At 38.4% G+C, this 20,611-nt stretch overlaps 1 protein-coding gene across 1 annotated transcript; it reads right to left on the bottom strand.

The window, feature by feature from the left end:
- Positions 1 to 932: 932 nt before the first annotated feature.
- Positions 933 to 1,400, bottom strand: LOC131257608 (secreted RxLR effector protein 161-like). Its single transcript, XM_058258389.1, has one exon. The coding sequence runs from the start codon at positions 1,398 to 1,400 to the stop codon at positions 933 to 935; it is 468 nt and encodes a 155-aa protein (XP_058114372.1).
- Positions 1,401 to 20,611: the final 19,211 nt, after the last annotated feature.

Raw genomic sequence — 20,611 nt, 5'->3', positions numbered from 1 at the left:
GACCCGACATTGAGCTCGAGCATATATCGAGTTTGGTCTCGAGTTTGGGTTATACCAACACTAACTAGATAAAACTTGGGTCAGGCTTAGGTTGAGCTCTTGGGTTGTTCCACCCAATCCATGAAGAGTTGAACACTACAAGTAAATGTAATTATATTTATTACAAATACCTGTACATAATAAGGGTACACTTTACAACACTCACAAACTATCACTCTTGAATAACAGCTCTTACACACAAGGAAAAACTCTTTTGAACTCTTAATACTTGGACACCTTTCTTTCACTCTTGAACTCACTCTTTTTATTTATGTGTTATGTACATAATGAGGCTCTTCCTATATTTATAGAGAGCTATGGAAGATTCTAGAATCAATATAACTCTAAAGAGTTATAAAAGCTTCCAAATATATCATATAAGGTTCTATTATATTCCGGAATATTTTAAGAGAATCCGGAAGGTTCTAGCATAGTTTGGAACATTCCGGAAGAGTCAAGAAAACTCTATTAAACTCTAGAAGTTTTCGAAAGGTTTTAGAAAATTCTAAAATTTTTCGGAAACGTTTGGAAATTTCCAGAAGACTCCGGAATATTCAAGAGAGGTAGTGATGACATTTAACACTCCCCCTCAGCACCAACTCTCATAATTTTGCTTTGGTCATCATGCCAAGTTGCTTTCTGAATTCGATGAACTTAGCATTGCTAAGTCCTTTCGTGAGTATGTCTGCAATTTGGTCATCGGTCTTCACATGACTCATCTCGATTTCTCCTTGAAGTACCTTCTCTCTCACGAAGTGATAGTGTACCTCCACATGTTTGGTTCTGGCATGAAACACTAGATTCTCAGCCAAGCAGATTGCTGATTGATTGTCGTAGCGTAATATCAGTGGATAATCATCTGGTTGATGAAGATCTCTCATTAACTGTATAAGTCATGGGCTTTCTTGTGCTGCCATTGTCATTGCTCTGTATTCAGCCTTTGTGGTTGATAAAAACACTGTAGGTTGTCTCTTGTTACACCAAGAAATTGCTCCTGAGCCAAGGTTGAATACATATCCAGTAGTTGATCGTCGTGTGTCATGATCACCATCATAGTTAGCATCGCAGTACCCAACTATCTTGCATACTCCAACTTTCTTGTACAATAAACCAAGGTCTATCGTACCCTTCACATACCTCAGTATTCGACGTACTGCTTCAAGATGCGGCTTCTTTGGTATTTGCATGAACCGGCTAGCCACACCAACTGCGTAAGTTATATCTGGTCGCAAAAATGTAAGGTAGATTAGCTTACCAACTATTTGTCGGTACATATTTGCATCTTCCAAGTCTTTTCCTTCTTCCGAACACAGCATGACGTTAGCCTCCATAGGTGTGGCAATTGGCTTGCATTCAAGCATCTCATATTTCTTTAATAGGTCTTTGGCGTACTTCTACTGACAGAGGAATATGCCTTCGTTGCTTCGGTCAATCTTCAGCCAAAGAAAATGCTTAAGTTCTCCAAGTTCCTTTATTTGGAATCGCACGGACAAGTTCTCTCTTATCCTTTCAATCTCACCGTCATCATCTCCAGTGATGATCAAGTCATCCACGTACACTAGTACTATTGCTAGTTTACCTTCCTGGAATTTTACAAAGAGACCGGAGTCCGCAAGTGCTAACGAGAATCCGCTTTACACTAGGAATTTTCCTATCTTGCCGTACCATGCCCTCGGTGCTTGTTTAAACCCATAAAAGGCCTTCTTTAGTTTGCAGACATAATACTGATGCCTTTTACTCTGGAAACCACTTGGCTGCTCCATGTAGATATCTTGATCAATTTCTCCATATAGAAAGGTATTCTTCACATCTATCTACCACAGCTTCCAAGATTTGCTTGCTGCAAGTGCTAGTAGTACTCACACCATTGTAATTTTTGCTACTGTGTCAAAAGTCTCATCATAGTCCAACCCATATTCTTGTGAGAATCCTTTAACCACTAGTTGAGCTTTATACCTTTCTATTGATCCATCAGGGCGAGTCTTGACTTTGTACACCCATTTGCATGATATCGGTTTCACATCCTTGGATTTTGGAACTAGTTCCCAAGTCTGATTTTGGTTCAATGCCTTAATCTCTTCTTCCATCGCCTTCTGTCATTCTATGTCTCGGGATGCTTCTTCAAATGTCGTTGGCTCTTTCACGGTCTCTTCTTCTGCTAAGGCAGCATCCACATATCTTGGGTTAGGCTTTCTCTGTTTAGTTGTCCTCCTAAGTGGTGGGTTGTCTACCACAACCTCCTGTTGACTCAGGCGAAGCTCTTCTGGACTACTTTGATGTTCCCAGTTTGCCATGGACTCATAGATTTATCTAGTGTTCCAGACAAATTAAGCACTTGCTCACCATCTCCTGTGGTAGGCGTCAACTCCTTAGTTGAACTAAGAGATTCTTCTCATTCCCTTGTCTCCCCAATCTTCTTATGCAGTTCATCTTCTAGGTCTTGAGAGTTTGGCAGCTCCTCCTTCAGTGGCGACCACCATAATGAGGCTTCATCAAAGACAACATTCATCGATGTATAGCACCCTGAATCAACGATCCAATCATCACTATAGTTGATAGCTTCTTGATTGGAAACTGCGGCAAGGGCTATTTCACCAGTCTTTGTCACTATTGAGGAAGCAGCTACTTCGTCAGTGACTGTGTTAGACTGCTTGAGTGGTTCATCAAAATCTATCTCCTTCTCTGAACAATCTCCTTTGATAGATTCAGACACTGTTAAGGATGTCTAAAAGTCTCAGTCATTTTCACTGTCTTCTTGGTGATTTCTAAAAGTCACCAAGTTACCTTCGACTGATTTTTCCTTGAACCAATAATTTTTTGCAAAGTGACCTTTCTTGCCGCAATTAAAACACTCTATATCATACCTTCGAGATACGGAGGATCGTCGTTTATTGGTGTTGTTGTCGGATTGAACTCCCCCTGTCCGAGGACTTCTTCCTTACTCTTCTCTCTTCTTGGACTTTTCAAAGTTCTACTAACTTTGTTCGCCCTTTCTATTCTGCTGTCGATGTCCGCTTTTTTTATTATTGCAGTAAAGTGCTTCCTCTTCCTTGTTTATCGACACTCCAACCATTTGTTTGCATAAAATTTCTTGATTGGCCAACAAATTCTCTAACTCTATGAGAGTAGATTGAGTAAGCCAACCTCGTATTGTCGTGATAAAAGCATTATACTCAGGCTTCAACCCGTGTATAATGATCCTCCTCATTATTTCCTCATGAATATTTGCTTTCGGATCCAATTCTGAAATTTCTCAGCATAAATTATTTACTCTTGTAAAGTATTCGCTAATCGACTTATCTCCTTGGGTGGTAAACATTAACTCATTCTCCAAATATTGAAGTCGTGCATCATTTGTTTTTAAAAACAATAATGCAAAGGTGTCCCATGTCATATTGGGTGTGTCGTCATCCTTAAGTCGTCCGAGCAACTCATCCTCAATAGTTGACTTGAACATGTACATTGCCTTCCCGACCTTAATCTTCCACTTTCGGAGTGCTTCAACATTTTTCTTAGGAGGTGGGGTAATTTCATTCCCATTAACAACCTCCCACAAGTCCTACCCTTCAAGGTAGAACTTAATGCGACTCTTCTAACTTTGATAGTTGTGGTTGTTAAGCCTCGTAACTCCGGTTGTTGTATTCACAAGATCAGCCATCGTGACTTGGTGTGGTTATCACTCCCTTTACCAAGCAAGCCAACAAACTTCACAGTCTCCAAACTGTGCACGATCACATTAGAAAACGGATCCCAACCAAACCTTGCTCTGATACCAAATTGAAGAGTTGAGCACGACAAGTAAATGTAATTATATTTATTACAAATACTTATATACAACAATGGTACACTTTACAACACTTACAAACTATCACTCTTGAATAACAGCTCTTACATACAAGGAAAAACTCTTTTGAACTCTTAATACTTGAACACATTTCTTTCAACCTAAACCTAATTGATATATAAGTTACTTACAAAGTATAATTGTGTGCGGATCATTCATTTATGTTGAAGGCACATGAAATTCCAGTATCGTCAAGTTTCATTGGTTCAAGTTGTTTCACTCAAGCTAACAAGGTACACTAAAGTTCTCTCTCCTAAATAGGTTGCGTGCTGCACAACATGACTTTTAAAGTAATTGTCCTATGTTTTATCTGGCTTGTTGAGAAAAATGAAACTCTTTATGATAAATAACTACTTATATAATTAATAAAATCACATGTACAAAAAATAAGAGATGCATTGAAGTATAATAGATTAATGTAATAAAGAATATATTAGCATATATCTACCGGACCAATTGATTGAACTCGCTTGGGTTGAGAATTCCTAATCCGAGGATAGGTTAGGTTGGGTTAGAATTGAGGTATAAGAATCTTGAATTGGGCTAAGGTCGAGCACCAACCTGACCAAACCCATCCAAATTTCATCCTTAGTCCTGGTTCGAACAGATTGGACCTATGAGGGGCTCACTGTGATTTATGGGTTTATCAACACCGTCCATCCCTTTTTCCATATTATTTCATGATGTAAGCCAAAAAAATGAGACAGATCCAAGGCTCAAGGGGGACCACACCATAGGAAGCAGCAGTTAAAACATTTCGAAGCCCTTCATGATGTTTATTGGCCATCCAACCCGATCATAAGGTCAAAAAAACTTTAATTAAGGCAAAATACAAATTTTTCCACATTATTTTAAAGCTTAGGCTAAAAAATGAGGTAGTGCAAAGGATCACAACGGTTATATTATATCCACCATTAAAACTTTTTAGGGCCTTATATGGTGTTTATTTTCCATCAACATATTTATAAGGTTTACATAAACATGGATGAATAATTTTAGCAATGGTCCTCTTAAACATTAGATCTACCTTATTTTGGGCCTACATCCTAAAATGAAATGGTAAAATCAATAGACAATGTTGATAAACTCATAAATAACGATGGCCCAGCTTGTTCAAGATTGGGACGGGTAGTACCTAATCATCTTGCCTCCACGTGGATTGTATTTCCATGATCCAGACCGTTTATATGATGAGCTTCTACTTGGAAGGTGTACAGACAACCAATAAAAGTCTATAAATTATATTTATTTCATTTAAAGTTTTAAGTGTTTTATTTTGAAAATGGATTGTCATCATGCCTAGCATAATCAAAGAATATTCAAATGTAATAGAATGGTAAAGCATATCCTATAAAAGTGGAGACCTGACATTGAGATGTACTGACCATGTCATATTGCAAAAGTACGTTGAGGTGCATTGGACAAAACCCAAATACCTTTAAAAGTGACATGCTATGCGGGAACTAAGGTTTTGTCCTCCCCTTTATAACTTGACTTCTTTTTTCTCTTTCAGGATAAAAAGTTCTTATGCCAGCTGTTACCTTGCAGATGATTGGCTAGCCTTGTCTAAAAGATGAAAGTAATTTTCGAAGGATCCCACTATATTCTAAATAGGTCCATTTCTTTGGTGATTTGATTCGTCCATTTTAGTTAGATAGTCATAAACTAAATCAGCGTTCAAAGAAAAGCTTTTTTTTTGGGTTACCAGTAACGTTCTTTGTTAATTATGATCTTTCTCACCGGTGTAGTCCACTTATGATGATCTTTACCTTCAAATTTTGGCTAATGACACAAAATTTAAATCTCTTTCATGTAGATGAGTTGGTTTTGTTTCACAACAAGCCAATAAACCCTACATAAGATCTTAGATGAGTTCTCATAATGGGCCCATTTGGCATTTTCCTTTTTTATCTTCTTCTTTTTTTATGAGAGAGGCCGAACAAGATTATGAGCTCCACCAGACTCTTTAAGAGACCATGACAATTTTTGGTAAAGCTCCACATGAAATTCCACTGTAGTTCTGCAACTCTCTGAGCGAAAAACGATGATTTCTTGAAGATTTTTTACCACACGCTCCAACATAAAAGGTTGTTTTTTTTTTTTTACTTGGATATGAATGGTGGGAGTATGTGAAAGGGAGGAGATTGTGGTGGTGCCTATCTATAAAGGGTGGATCTCATTTTCACAATGGGTTTATTTTTAAAAGCTAGGCAGTGTAAATCGTCAATATTCATTGTGGATCGTCAATATACACCGTGGATCTTTGACACTCATTATAGATTGTCGATAACACTGTGGATCACTGATATTCAAATGCATTAATTGCGTTGTAGACAGAAACCCCTTAACTTTCGAACGCATCCATTGGAGAACAAAAAAAAATCGACATCGAAGAGCAAATTGTCATCATGCCACCATCATTCTGCTTGGAGTTCCATTGGGGAAGTGCTCGAAATAGTCTTAACCATGGGAAAAAAACTCCATGCAATAATATTTGTCATCTATGAACAGGAAGAGGTCGAAACTGTTTCGTGGAAGGAGAATTTATCTAAAACTGCTGCAATAATGGCCGACTGCACCTCTCCATATAACTATGTGCAAAATTAACCAAATTAATATATTAAATGTATTTTCTTTTATACATGTAGTCTTCCGACAATCTTCTATAGGTATTTTATCTTTTTAATGAAAAAATCAATTTTCAACCCTTTTGTTTTATCTAACACCATACTTTATCTTTTATGCCTTGGATAGCTTTATTCAAATCTCCTTATTTCACTTACTCAACTATGACTATTTCCCACATCTTAGGAATGTATCTTTTAAGATGGTCGAAGTATTTATAATTCCTTAAAGATCTTGTAATATATATGCCCCACCTTGTAATATTTTATGAATGTGATGGATTAATGAATTTTTGTAAGTGAAGAATTTAAAAAAAATAAAAATAAAGATGTAATGGTGAATGTTGAATGGTGGATCGACGACATTCACTATGGATCACCGATACAATTGGCGATCAACAGTGAGTATCGGTAATCCATAGTAAATATCAGCAATCCACTATAAAATATTTATCCATTACACCATTCTTCCATCACTCTATTACAAAAATTCATCCATTATAATAGTCATCAATTATAACATTCACCAATTCCAACATTCATCACATTCATCCATTATAACATCATTCTATTACAAAATTCATTTATTATAATGTTGTTCTATTACGAAAATTATTCCATTACATTACTCTTCCACACCATCATCCCTTTCACAAATTTTCATCATTTATACCCAACAAAAAAATTACGAAGGTAACTATTATATCCTCCTCTCTTTAAAAAACACTCTGACCATTGATATCTACCAACAAAAACAAACACAACGCACAAAAGAACCTTCCTTTGGCCGCCATAACTTCTACGTTAGAGTGTGGCTGGAGAACTTAAAATAAATAAATAAATAATAAAAAACCCATCATTTTCAGCCTATCGAGTGTACCGAGCTTCACTAGAGCTTCATTTTGATGGATCTTCATCTCTTTGTGTGTTCCCCTCCCGGGAAAAAATAACAAAGAAGGAAAGAAGGAAAATGTCAAATGGCCTTCATGTGGCAGGACCCTATCATAAGAACTCATCTGAAATCTTATATGGGGTCCACTGGCTTGTCATGAAACAAATCCAACCCATGCACATGAAAGAAATTTTAACTTCGTGTCATCAGCCAAAGTTTGAGGGCAAAACTCACCAGAGGTGTACTACACTGGAGGAAACAATTCAGAATTAACGAAGAATATTAATGTCATTATGAGCCATAGAGAGTTTCTTCGGAAACTTAAAAAAACCATTATGTGGTTCACAACTGTCTGATTAAAATGAACGAAAAAAAATAGGCCAAGGAGTAGGCCCATTCAAAGTGTAGTGGGCCCCATAATCTCATATTGGAAAAATCCTTTCATCTTTCGAAACAAGCTACCGACACATGAAGGAGCAGCTAAGGGACATTTTTGTCTCTTAAAAAAGTAAAAAGTGCCCTTAGAACTATAAAAGTAAGTTTTAAAGAGAACAGGCCAAAACCTTAGTTCCATAATACCTTGAAACCACTGCCATAATAATAAATAAAAAAAAACCTATAAGGCCCCGCATGACATTGAAGATGTATGGGACAAACCTCTTTGATTCCTGTGGTCAAAAGCTGTGTGGGGCCCACAGAGATGCATATGATAAATCCACTCCGTCCATCAATTTCTAAACACCACAATATGATAGGATTTAAAAATAATGGACATCCAAAACTCATGTGGACCACACCACATGGAATAGTGATAACGAAAATGTTCACCGTTGAAACCTTCTTAGAACCGACCATGATGTTTATATGCCATCAAAACTGTTCATAGGGTTATTACCACTCAAATAAGCTTTAGGAACAAATATCATCGTGATATAAAACCCCTATTGTTTCGTGCATGTGGCCCACTTAAGTTTTGGATCTGCCCGATTTTTGGACTCTTGTCTTATTGTGATGTCTATAACCTAGTGGATGGAGTGGATTTGTCACGGGCATCTCTACGGGCTCAACAAAGCTTCCCACCGCAGGAACTTCATGAAATACACCGGTTTCAAATATGATTTTTTTGTGGGATTTGTCTGTTCATTGTCAAATTACATAATTTCTCAAATCCCCACCCCTATGAATTTATAAATTCCTAGTAAATTTAAATCTCATCAAAACTAAAGATTAATTAAATCCTCCAATGAACAATTCTCATAAAATGTTTTTGTTCACTGCAGTAAATACTCTATCATTATAATGTATGCCCTCTGTATTCATAAATTTTTAGTTTGATTCTCAAACAATTGATTTTAGAGTTTAAGGAATCTAAATCAAACGCTAGCTAATGATTTAAACAAGTTCATGAATATCCAATTCACTTTTTATTTCCTTGATCCCAAATAAGGCCTTAAAGGACTTTTATTCAAAGATTAGCATTGTTGGGCCATAATCAAAACCAAAATGCTAACCCAAATGTGGATGGAACGAAACTAAAACATTGCACTGAAAGTTAAAATTAACCAGATGATTTTTCCCTTAGATTTTGGACAACTCCATAATTTTATTTTAAACATTTATTTTGGACCAATTATATGGATGGTTAGGATTGCTTGATTAGTGTGGTTGACATGTATGATCCACCGTAATGGGACCTACAATTTGGATGGTTAGATAGTTGTACATCAATGCTATGTTTAAGGAGATTTGGAGAGCAGCTTTAGTGGATCCCTGTAAGGGCCGTGAATAATTTAATAATATTAATAAAAATATATAATTTTTTTTATCTTATCTTTATTATTATTTATTTATTTTAAATCTACCTTATCTTATATCCTATCTAAATCTTTAACTCGTTTAGTTTAAATATATCTCTAAACCCTCCCCGCATCTCTCAAGATAAAAAGAGTTCTAGTCAAACTTAAATATTAACAAAAAGGCTACCTGAGACAACAGAGAAAGGCAGAAAGAAAACTTTGGAGTGCTTACATTGGGTATGTATATCGTCCTCATTCTAGTATTTTTATATATCCAATATAATTTGATTTGTTGAATGCAATGAACGGTGTGGATTGATCACACGTTCATTGTATTGGATTCTGGGTGGAGGCCCTTTAAAGCTGAGGTGAACCTAAAATTATGTAATTGTAGTTGGTGTGCATCTGATCAAATTAGATTTGGTCTGTATGGATCATATGATCCCTAAGGCCAAAATATACAAGGGCCCTAATATTCAGATCAATATAACCATCAGATGGGCCACATTAGTTAGACCTAGAAGTGTTTGATAAAGGAATCTTAGATATTTTGTGCAAGTGTTGCTATCACTTGGCGTAGAAGGTCAAGATGAGCCATTGGTGAATGTGTGGTTAGATCCACACCACTCCTCAAATGCATAGAGGTAAAACATGACAAGACCTCAAGAATCCGAATGATCTGACCATCCGATGGACCACTCCGATCAAGTAATTATCATTCAATTTTAAAATCTTATAAAGGAGAAAAAAATAGAATAGAAATTTGAATTATTTAATTATTTTGGATCTGGCCACCTATGATGTTAATCAAAGGTAGGCCCCACCATGTAATACAAATAAATGAATAATAATACCGTTGATATAATTGATAGGACCCCGACATTCAAATCAACCTAATTACATTGCAGAGTCAATACTACCAAACTCAAGTAAGTGACCCAACTTGTCTCATAATTCATTAAAATTAACATAAATCATTGTGATTATTTGATTTATTTACTGGTTTGAATATTTTGATATGATAATTGTATGATAAATTTATATGTGAATATTTTAATCGAGACAACTATGCCAAATATGACATTTACATATCATCCATCATTCATTGCATTGCATAATGCATGGTCGATCCTAGGGGCCCTCCTTGGAAGAAATGTCGATCCTGGTAGAGCGTTACCAGATGCGGGCAATGCCCAAGCCTACCGAAAGGTGGAAGCCTACCCAACAGGTGGATGCGGGTTGACGACCTCCAACCCAAGCAGATGAACGATCACCCCATCTGATGCATTCATATCCCATTTTACATTCATATCTTTGTACATGTATTTTTGCATTATTTTAATTGCTATGATTATGAACCATACTGGGTTATATCACTAAGCCTTGGAAACTTACATTTTTAATTGATGGAAAAACCATACAGAGGAGCCATTAGCAGATGACGTGGCGCAAGAACCGGAAGGATCTATTGTAACTGAACACGACCCACTTGAAACATGGCCATACTTATCTGAGGATGAAGTGGCTGCATTAGAAAATTTTTAATTATATGTTTTATTTTGTTAGCACAACTTAATTAACAAATAATGCATACTGGTATTTATTTTGAGACTTTAAGGAATTATTTAGCTTTATTTCTTTGGATCAATATTAGCATGAAATAAATATCATTATAGTATAATGGTATAATAAATGAATGATTTTAAGGTTTATTTTATTTTAAGGGTTATCAAGATTTATAAATGCTTAGTTGATTGGTGTTATGTATTATGTATGTGTGATTGAGATTATGGTGGACTTTATATTAAATGTAAATATCACATGCGATTAAACTGATTAAAGAATTAAGTTAGTATACTTTGTGTATAAGTTACGAACCAAAACTCGGGTCTGAGGATGCACACTCTGTACCCGAATTTTGGGGCGTAACAATCCCTGACTGTGGGGCGGGGCCCATAAAGATATATGTACCTTACATCTGCCTTATTCATTCGCTTGACAACTTATTTTAGGGCATAATCTAAAAAATGATGCATATCCACTATGATGTTTATTTGCCATACAACTTATTCATAAGGTCACAAAGACGGGGGTGAAAGAACTACACAAGTATCAACTTGATCTAATACTTTTGTGGTTGTGAATGCCACCTGTCGTGTAAGCATCCACCTTCACTTTTGCTCATCAATTGTGCAGATGGGATATGAATTAATTCAAATGTAGAAATTGTGTTTGATTTTTGAAGTCATCACTAACCAAATGAAGTTTAGAATGTACGACTGGCTAGAAATCATAAAATCACTTAAAGGTTGGGGAATTATAAAATTTATCAACTCCGGTAACTCCTACAATTGGTTTGCAACCATATATCCTAGGTAAGGGCCTCGGTTATAGAAAGTGAAGGGTTTTCCACCCTTTTTTTGCCCACATGATGTGCATTCTCTACTTCATGAAATTTTACAGTTTTAGGATGATTTAAATGAATTCTGGCGTTATTGTACATATTTGTGCTTCGCAGAGTTTAAGACTCCGAGCATGTAAAAAGAGAAAATAAACGGCACCTATCTTTACTATGTAGGGTTTAAGACCCCAGATTGGCAAAATAAAGTAGAAAGAAATTAGGTCGATAAGAGAAAGAGTTATAGAATAAATATACAAGAAAGTGAGTGTGTGCTTTTGATGTGTTCGGGATGTGTGGACTAGAATGCAAGTTCATTTGGGATGTGAGAAGGAAAATGAGATACCCAGTATTATTTTCTATAAAAAGGGTTGGTCAGATATCCCTGATTCCAACTTTACTCTTTTGACTTTATTGGCCTCTTTAATAGAATTCATTTTGATAGCTTACTTCTGGAGTTACACAAGGCCTCGGTGTCGGTTAGAAATCACTGAAGCCTTCAATTAGCTGACTTTACTGGCCTCTCTCTCTCTCTTTATCCCTCTTTGTCTCTTCCTCTTACTTGCTCCCACCTGCTGCTCACTCGTCACTAGGGGTCAAATTTATAAGTGAAAGACGGTTGGCCAACAGTGGACACTTGGCAAAAATTTGCCATGCAAGATCTATCAATTGACATCTAAATCTTCAGCCGGTGCAAAAGGGAGTGTTAGGTGTCCGTTGGCTAGCAAGCCAACGCTATACATGGTACTATAAAATGGATCCCTTAACACCTATAGGACGGAAAATGGGACCTTCAGCTTGTCACTAACCTGTTGTTTTATTTTGTCAATTTGATCTGTTAGTTACATCTAGAGGTGTCAGGAAAACTAAATGTGTGACCCGTATGGATTCACAATATTTTATGGGTTGGATAGAGATGATTTAGGGTGTTAACCAGGGTTTCCAAAGCATCTGGATCGGCAATGATTTTATCTATCAGGTTATATATCTGCTGATTAGGTCTATCGATTGTTCCTATGACGTGCCAAGAGTCCTACCCACTTAATTGATTGGATTTTCAAAGGCCCTTGAATTGCCTAGGGATGATTTTATCAAAGCTCGGCCAAAATCAAAAAAATAATTTAGTCTCATTTGATGGGATGTCTAGATAAGTTTTTAATAGTCAATCACTACTACTCGTGGTGTAGTCCACTTAAGATTTGCATCTACTTCATTTTTTTTTTTATCATGCCCTAAAATGAGCGGTTATAACAAACCAATGGAGAACATAGATATATTGGCGCATACATCACAATGGGCCCCAACAATCAAGGATCCATCGAAGTTGTGCCAGAAGATTTGTTGTCACACCATTTTTTAAATGGTGCAAGATTGGGAGCATGCGTGCAGTTGGCCCTTTCGGTTTACCTTAAATGGCAATCCCCTCTAATGCACATGGGAGGGTCCACTATCGTGATCGGAACCATTAACCTAGCGATCTCTTGGATGAGTCATATTACATTATTAAACTTTCGTGGAAAAATGTGTATCCTTGCCTTTTATTTTATTTTATTTTTTTTAAAAGGTCTATTTTCATCTCTTAGCGGGACCCACACTTGACAATATCACATGTGCAACTCATTATAATGGACAGTTAAAAATCAAGTATTTAATAATAGTATAGCCACCACCATTACCATTAAGATTATTTATTAAATTCTTATATTCTGTAACCACCTTACTATTATTTAAGTGGCTACTACGGCCCACCATGCTAAGAACTAAGGTTTTGTTTACTTATCAATGAATTTTGAAACACCCACATCCTCTTGGTAATGGGAAGTGGGCCCTACATAATCAGTGAGAGTAGGTGGACCCCAGCTTTCCATTGCTATTAACTTAATAAAAAGGGTGGTACGATTCGTCCATAGCCGAAATTCACTATGGGTGTTTCCCAGTGGATGAGGAATTATGTGATCCTCAATCCGAGCATGAATCAATCTTCAAGTGGGGCCCATCATTGAGTGATTTCTTCCGTTCATCTGGTGTGACCCACTAGGGATTAAAATGCTGGTAAAATCTCATTGATTGAAACATCCAAGCCAATCATCCACGGCCTCTTTTCAGCTGACTGTGGACCATCGCTGTAGTTCTCTTCTTAACCATCCATTTTCACGCCACAAAATTAAAGGTTAGGATTGTTGGGTCCAGGAGATTTTGTAGACATGGTTCATCCACAGTAGTTCTCATCAGATCAACGGTCTGGATCACTGAACCATGGATCCCACTTGTATAAAATGAAACACACCTTCACGGTATAGTTCCGCACGCGTGCAATCGCTAGGATCACGTGACGATCGGTATTCAATCATCAAACGCTAGTGACTGTTTATTAAAACAGAGAAGTTCTAAGTCCAACCTATTGGACTACAAGTTACAGTCCAAACAGCAGATATTTTCCAACCTTTAATGTGTATATCAAATCCAACCCGTCCAATAAGTTGGAACTATCATGAAAATCACCATTAGAAAAAATCAGCACAAATAATGGTTTACAGTGTATCCGCGAAATTTTTTATTTATCAATGGACAGAATTGTTTCTTATGGTGTGGCCTATTTGTTGAATATATAAGGACAAAATTTTCAGTAGAAGATCTTCATGTGGGGTCAACGTATTGGAACGGTTAGATTTTAAATTTACCTAACCAATTAGAAGTTATCATCTGTATGGATCAAAGTTTTTGTACAGCCGGTTGGACTTGAGACCTGGTTCATTAACATCGTGATTATGCGCAATGTTGAAAATGCTCTAATATTTTAAAAAATATGTCATTTTCTTCATAATTGTGCATGAACTTTGCTGATTCCACACGCGTGTGGTAGCCCTGCCTATCCACACGCTCCACGTGTGTCAAAATGGAATGTGTGTGAGATCTGATCTTTCCATCGTGTGGTCTAAATTGTTTAAGATGTTCTGGACTAATAGTTAGACAAATCATAATTCATGTGGGCCACAGCTTCGAGAACACAAATGGACAGCTAAAAGAATTGTTTTAGTTTGTACATTTGTGGCCCCATTGAAAGTAAAACTACCTGACTTTTTAGGCAAGAAATGAAAGCGTTTAAAAATGATGGAATGCTCAGATCTTGCACACTTGTTCGTTATTGGCACGTGTGCCTGTCTATAGTGTTACAAGCATGTGTACCTGGGAAACGTGGAAATGAGTGTATGAAGACCGTCACTCTGATGTGACGAGGCCGAGTAACGGAAGCAGATTGGCTGGGATGCGGATCAGATAATGAGGAGGGAGACTCGCTACGTCTCCAAGTCCCGTAGACTCCACCACGATGTATGTGTTTTATTCGCACCGTCCATTCATTTGGAGATATTATTTTAAAAAAACGGATTGGCTACTCCCCCTACCCTGGCACTAACCAATGGGTGGTGGTCGGAGATTTGTGGGGCCTACCATGATGCATGTGTTTCAACTATGTTGTCTATCTATTTTTATATATGATTTTACGATGTACCAAGAATGAGGTATATCCCCGTCTCAATTGGACCAGGCTACAGAAAACAGTGTTGAGTAAGCTACCTCTTAAAAATATTTTGGGGGTCATAAAAGTTTTGGATCAAGCTGATTTTTGTTTTTTCCCATCATTTGGGCCTGTATGACCTAATCAACAGATTGGATATCAAATAAACAGTAAGTGGGCCTTAGAAGGATTTTAATGGTGGATATTCAATCACTATTGGTTTCATGTGGTGTGGTCCGCATGAGATTTATATACCTCTCATTTTTGGATTCATGCCCTAAAATAATCTTTAAAAATGGATGAACGGAATGGATGAAACATATACATCATGGTGGGGCCTACAGAGCACCGAACAGAGCCAGGGGATGGTGGCAGGAGTAGCCAATCCGTTTCCTGAGGCCGGAGAACTACCGTGGGACCCACCTTGATGTATTTATTTTATATCTACACTGCCGGTCGGGGGAAGAGCCAGAATCTCACGGTGGCATGATCCATAGAAAAATGAGATAATTTCTCTTCCATTTTTTGCTACGAAGTGGCCCACCTGATGAATAGATCTTCCCTAGCATTTAGGCCTGATGATCTTCAAGACAGGGTCTACCTTTTCAACGGCTCCGATGTCTCATAGACATACGTTTCAGCTGCATGACCTCAACGGTGGGTAACGTTAAGGTACATCGAGACTGCTCGTCTTTTCCCATTGCATCGTTGGGGTCAACAGCGTCGTGCAACTTGCAAGGACGTGGATTCGGTGGTCCGGGAAACCACCGAGCTCGATGGACCCGTGACTGTGGGTCCACTTTGATATTTGATTTCTTATATCCACTCCGTCCATCTGTTTTAACATCTTATTTGAGTGTATGAGTCCAAAATCGAAGTAAATCTAAATCTAAGGTGGACTGCACCATAGGAAACAGTGGTAATTGAACAAGAAGCCTGGTGGGACCATTGGTTTCGGATCCAGACTCGATAGACCCAGGTTGTGATATTGGGGCCAAGCCTGGTAGTGGGCCCATTTCTGACGGGCGCGGATTCGCTACTGAACACTTCAGTAGCGATACTGCTACTGAAGTGATGCGGTCGCGTTTCATTCGCCCAAAAGTTGGGCTCCGTTGAAAGCATTTAATACTCCGTCAAAAACTGAAACGCCGTTTACTGGCCGCGTTTATACTCGACCACGAAGACATCCTCATTTTGCTTTGATTTACTGAAAGCAGATGGGGTACTGAGTAACTCAGTACGCCACAGTAAACACCTTGGCCCCACGGTAATATATCTATTTTATCCACTCCGTCCATCCATATTACCAGACAGTTTAAGGGAACGAGAGTAAAAACGAATCATGTACAAATCTCAAGTGGACCACATCATAGGAAACAGTGTAAATTGAATGTCTGCTGTTGAAAATTTTTTGGGGGCCACAGAAGTTTTGGATCAAGCTGATATTTATGATTTCTTTTAATCCATGTCTGTGTGATCTTTTGAATAGGTTGGATGACAAATAAACATAACTGTGGGCCCTAAAAAGGTTTCAACGGTGAAAATCATTATTCCCACTGTTTCCTGTGGTATGGTCCACTTGACATCTGGATATACTTCAATTTTGAGCTTAACGGCTCCAATCAATTGTAAAAACGGATGGACGGCGTGGATAAACCACATACAGTCAGGATGAGGCCAACAAAGTTCACTCAGTACAACCCAATTGAATTTCTTCATTTTTCCCTTCGCAACATGGCTCTCTTCCTCTCTCTGTTTTCCTGCGCGCGACACGTAGTAAATTCTAAATTATCTTTTTTATCCCCAAATCTTTCAAGAGCTGGGATTTTCTTTTGATGATTAGGGGCATGATTTTCCAGTAATTCGAATTTGTTCGGTTTGAAATTTGAATTTCTAGCGGATGTATGATTTAGAAGCTAGGGCCACTGGGAATGTCCACGGCTAATTAGCCACATCTATCCTCAACCTGCGGAAGGGACTTTATTGTATTCTTTTATCAGGAGAAATACTGAAGCTCGGGATGTGTCCATCACAAGGAAAACAGAGAGATTGGAAGAGACAGCACTGGTAGGTGAAGGAAAAGGAAAGAAAATAAGGTTTTCCGTGGTCGAGTACAAACGCGGCTAGTAAACGGCCTTTCTCTCCTATGACGGAGGGGCATTAAATGCTTTCAACCGAGCCCCTAGTTTTGCGCCAATGAAACGCGACCACATCATTTCAGTAGCAACGTCGCTACTGAAGTGTTCAGTAACTAATCCGCGCCCATTTCTGACTTTAATGGGCAGGCGTGGGGCCCAGATTGATAAATGGGATGGGCCCATCCTCGGGAGGATCCAGACCGTTCATCCATATGGCAGAGCCATCTCTTCACAGTACATATGCGTTAGATAACGTGTCCATCTGATCAGTGGTCTTGAAAGCGACGGTAGCAGATTGGAAAGTGAAAAATAAAAAATAAAAATTCATGGATAGGGCTGTTGAATGCATGTGACTTTTAAACATGGACCATCCATGATAGTTATTACTATCTGGACAGACCAGATCGATGTATAACTCTGCCACGTGTACTACAAAGAGACGGGCCTACCATATTTCGGTGCACCAGGCTCCACCATATCATCTCTCATGAACAGTCTCCCACTATCCGTACCGATAGGAATTTGGACGTTGACCTTCTTCAACATTCCAAAAGATATATTTTCTATGTCGCGATGCATGATTGCTAGCATGTGTCTCTGTATTGAGGACACTATACCGAGATGATCCGATGATTGGAAACATCCATATTCTTCTATGAAAATGATATAACCCAATAATCAGGCTTTAAAAATGATCCTGACCGTTGATTTGTTTCGAATTCCGTTTGAGCCATTTAAAGGGTTCTATTCAGTGCTCTAAGTTCTTCTATGCAAAGTGATTGTTATAATCATAGTTTCAGAGATAACTTCTCTTTGTGGGCCATATAGAATAGAATCCAGAACATGGACAGTTCGGATCATCAGATAAACTCAGGATGCAGGCCCCAGTGGCCCGAACACGAGCTGCCAAGAGTCAGTCGCGACATATTGTAACGAAATCTGTCTTTTCTAGTTGCGAAGATAGCTTTTCTTAAAAACATTGTAACTCCACTTCGAAGTTTCAACTACCTCATATTATTGATATTTTGGTGGGACCCACACTGGCAAATTGGAAGGGATGGGGAGGGAGCTACGTGGTGGTGATGCATGTGTTTTATCGGTCCATCGGTTTTCCCAGATCATTTCAGGGCACGAGCACAAAAATAAGCACATCAAAAGCTTATGTGGACCACACCATAGAAAATAATGGTGATTGGAATCCCACCGTTAAAAACTTAATGGAGGCCTAAAAAGTTTTAGATTAAGCTGATATTAGTGTTTTCCGTTCATGCAGATCTACGGGACCTTATCAACGGTTTGGATGGCAAATAAATAATGTGTGTCATTATCTCACTCTTTCCTGTGGTGTGGTCCACTTGAACTTAGAATCTTCTTTATTTTAGGCTCAAGCCCCTTAAATGAGCTGGAAAAACGAATGGACCGTGTGGATATAAAAAACATACATCATGCTGGACCCCATAATGCTGGTGGTGTTGTGAGCACCACCCAAACCGCATCCTCTAGGTGGTGACTTTTCGACCGATGCATACAGGTAATTACATAAGAAATAAGATTTGCAAGGCCATTAGGATTTAATCAACGGTCCAAATTTAACCTTAAAAAAAGGCCCAGATGAGAATGGCCAAAAAATCACACTGATGGGAAATCCTTGCCTCTGATTTTGCAACCACATTTGGATCGTCGATCAATTTATTTTTAGTTCCCGATTTATTCAATCAACGTAATTTACAGACCGTCTTTATCTATCGGGTCCTACGATTTGGACAGCTCAGATTGACGTAGACGCCACGTCACATTTGATGGGTCACCACTATTTAGAAAAAAATACTTTTTACCTCCGTTGCGACTCAGGATCCAGTTCATTTCAACCAAACACAACTAAAGACTTAGAATCACCTTGATTCCTAAAGTAATTATGATTTGGATTTCATTGCTTTCTAAATCCAAACTCCCAAACAGCTCATTATAGTGTGCGGCCTTTTTTTTCTTTTTAAATCGCTATAACATGTGGACGGTAGACTTGGGAGGATCAGCGATTGGAATGATCCAGTTGGCCATTTTTCTTTCGACTGCGACTAGAGCTGAATATTCGGAATCCATCAACTCCCGTCGGTGATGCCAACCTTCACATGGGCCACTACATCCAACTGTTTTCATCTATCCTTAATATTCGGATTCCATCAACTCCCATCTAATGATGCCAACCTACATATGGGCTGACGACAACCAATTGTTCTCATCTAATGTGGAAATGGCAGAATGTAAAAGACTTGGGTCTTTGTGAGAAATCTGGATAATTTTAGGACATGTCTCAAAATTAAGGCAGATCCAAGACTCCAGTAGGCTGCACAACAGGAAACAATGGGTTGAGAAATGCCTTATGTTGAAACTCCCCGATCCCTGGGTCCACCGAAATGTTTATACGACATTTATAAAGTCATTTCTACCAGGATGAATTGAAAACACAAAAATATTAGCCTGATCCAAAATTTTTTGACCCTGACTAATGTTTCAACAGTGGACATTTTATCTTATTGTTTTCCTGTCATGTAGCCCACTTGAGTTTTGGATCCGCCTCATTTTTTGTCCCATGGCCTAAAATGATCTGACAAAATGGATGGCGAGGGTAGATTTCTCATTAACATCATTGTGGCCTCACCTAGCTTCCAGGTTGCAGGAACTTCCTGCCAAAGGCTTTAGCAGGCAATCCACGTCCATTGTCCATACACGTGGGGACCCACAATATGACTGACTTAGACTCGGATTCGGTAGCGACCCCTCTATGAAGGTCTCAGTACCGGTCGGTGCCATGGGTCCATTATGATTATTTATCCATGCCATCCATCCATTTTTCTCCAAATCTTAGGTGGACCACACCACAGGAAACAGTGGTGATTGAACATCCACCATTAAAAACTTCCTAGGGCCTAGTATAATATTTATTTGCCATCCAACCTATTGATAAAGTCACACATACCTTGATGGAGGGAAAACACAAATATCAGCTTGATTCGAAACTTTGGTGGCCCCCAGATGTTTTCAACTCAAACATATTGATGAGAACTAATCACCTACACGTCAGCATGCAGAGCCCTATCTTGCCCACCAGCGGCAAACATCCGATCTGTGCACGGTTCGTTTAGCTTGACCATTGACCCCCATTGATTTTGATAATGTGGCCCACCTGTTTGTGGACCGGCCTGATTTTCATGCCAGGTGATCTTCATTATATGGCCCACCATTTGCATGGCTCAGATGTCCTGCACAGGTGTTAGGAAAATATGGGACTGCATCTCAAGTTAGCATCTGCAGATGATCAATTTTCTTCCTTCATCTTGTATTGCAATTTTTCATTTCAAACTG

Source organism: Magnolia sinica, chromosome 10, assembly GCF_029962835.1.
Source record: "Magnolia sinica isolate HGM2019 chromosome 10, MsV1, whole genome shotgun sequence".
Taxonomy (NCBI): Eukaryota; Viridiplantae; Streptophyta; class Magnoliopsida; order Magnoliales; family Magnoliaceae; genus Magnolia; species Magnolia sinica.
The sequence above is the reverse complement of the archived record's forward strand: the minus strand, read 5'-3'. Positions and strand labels throughout refer to the sequence as shown.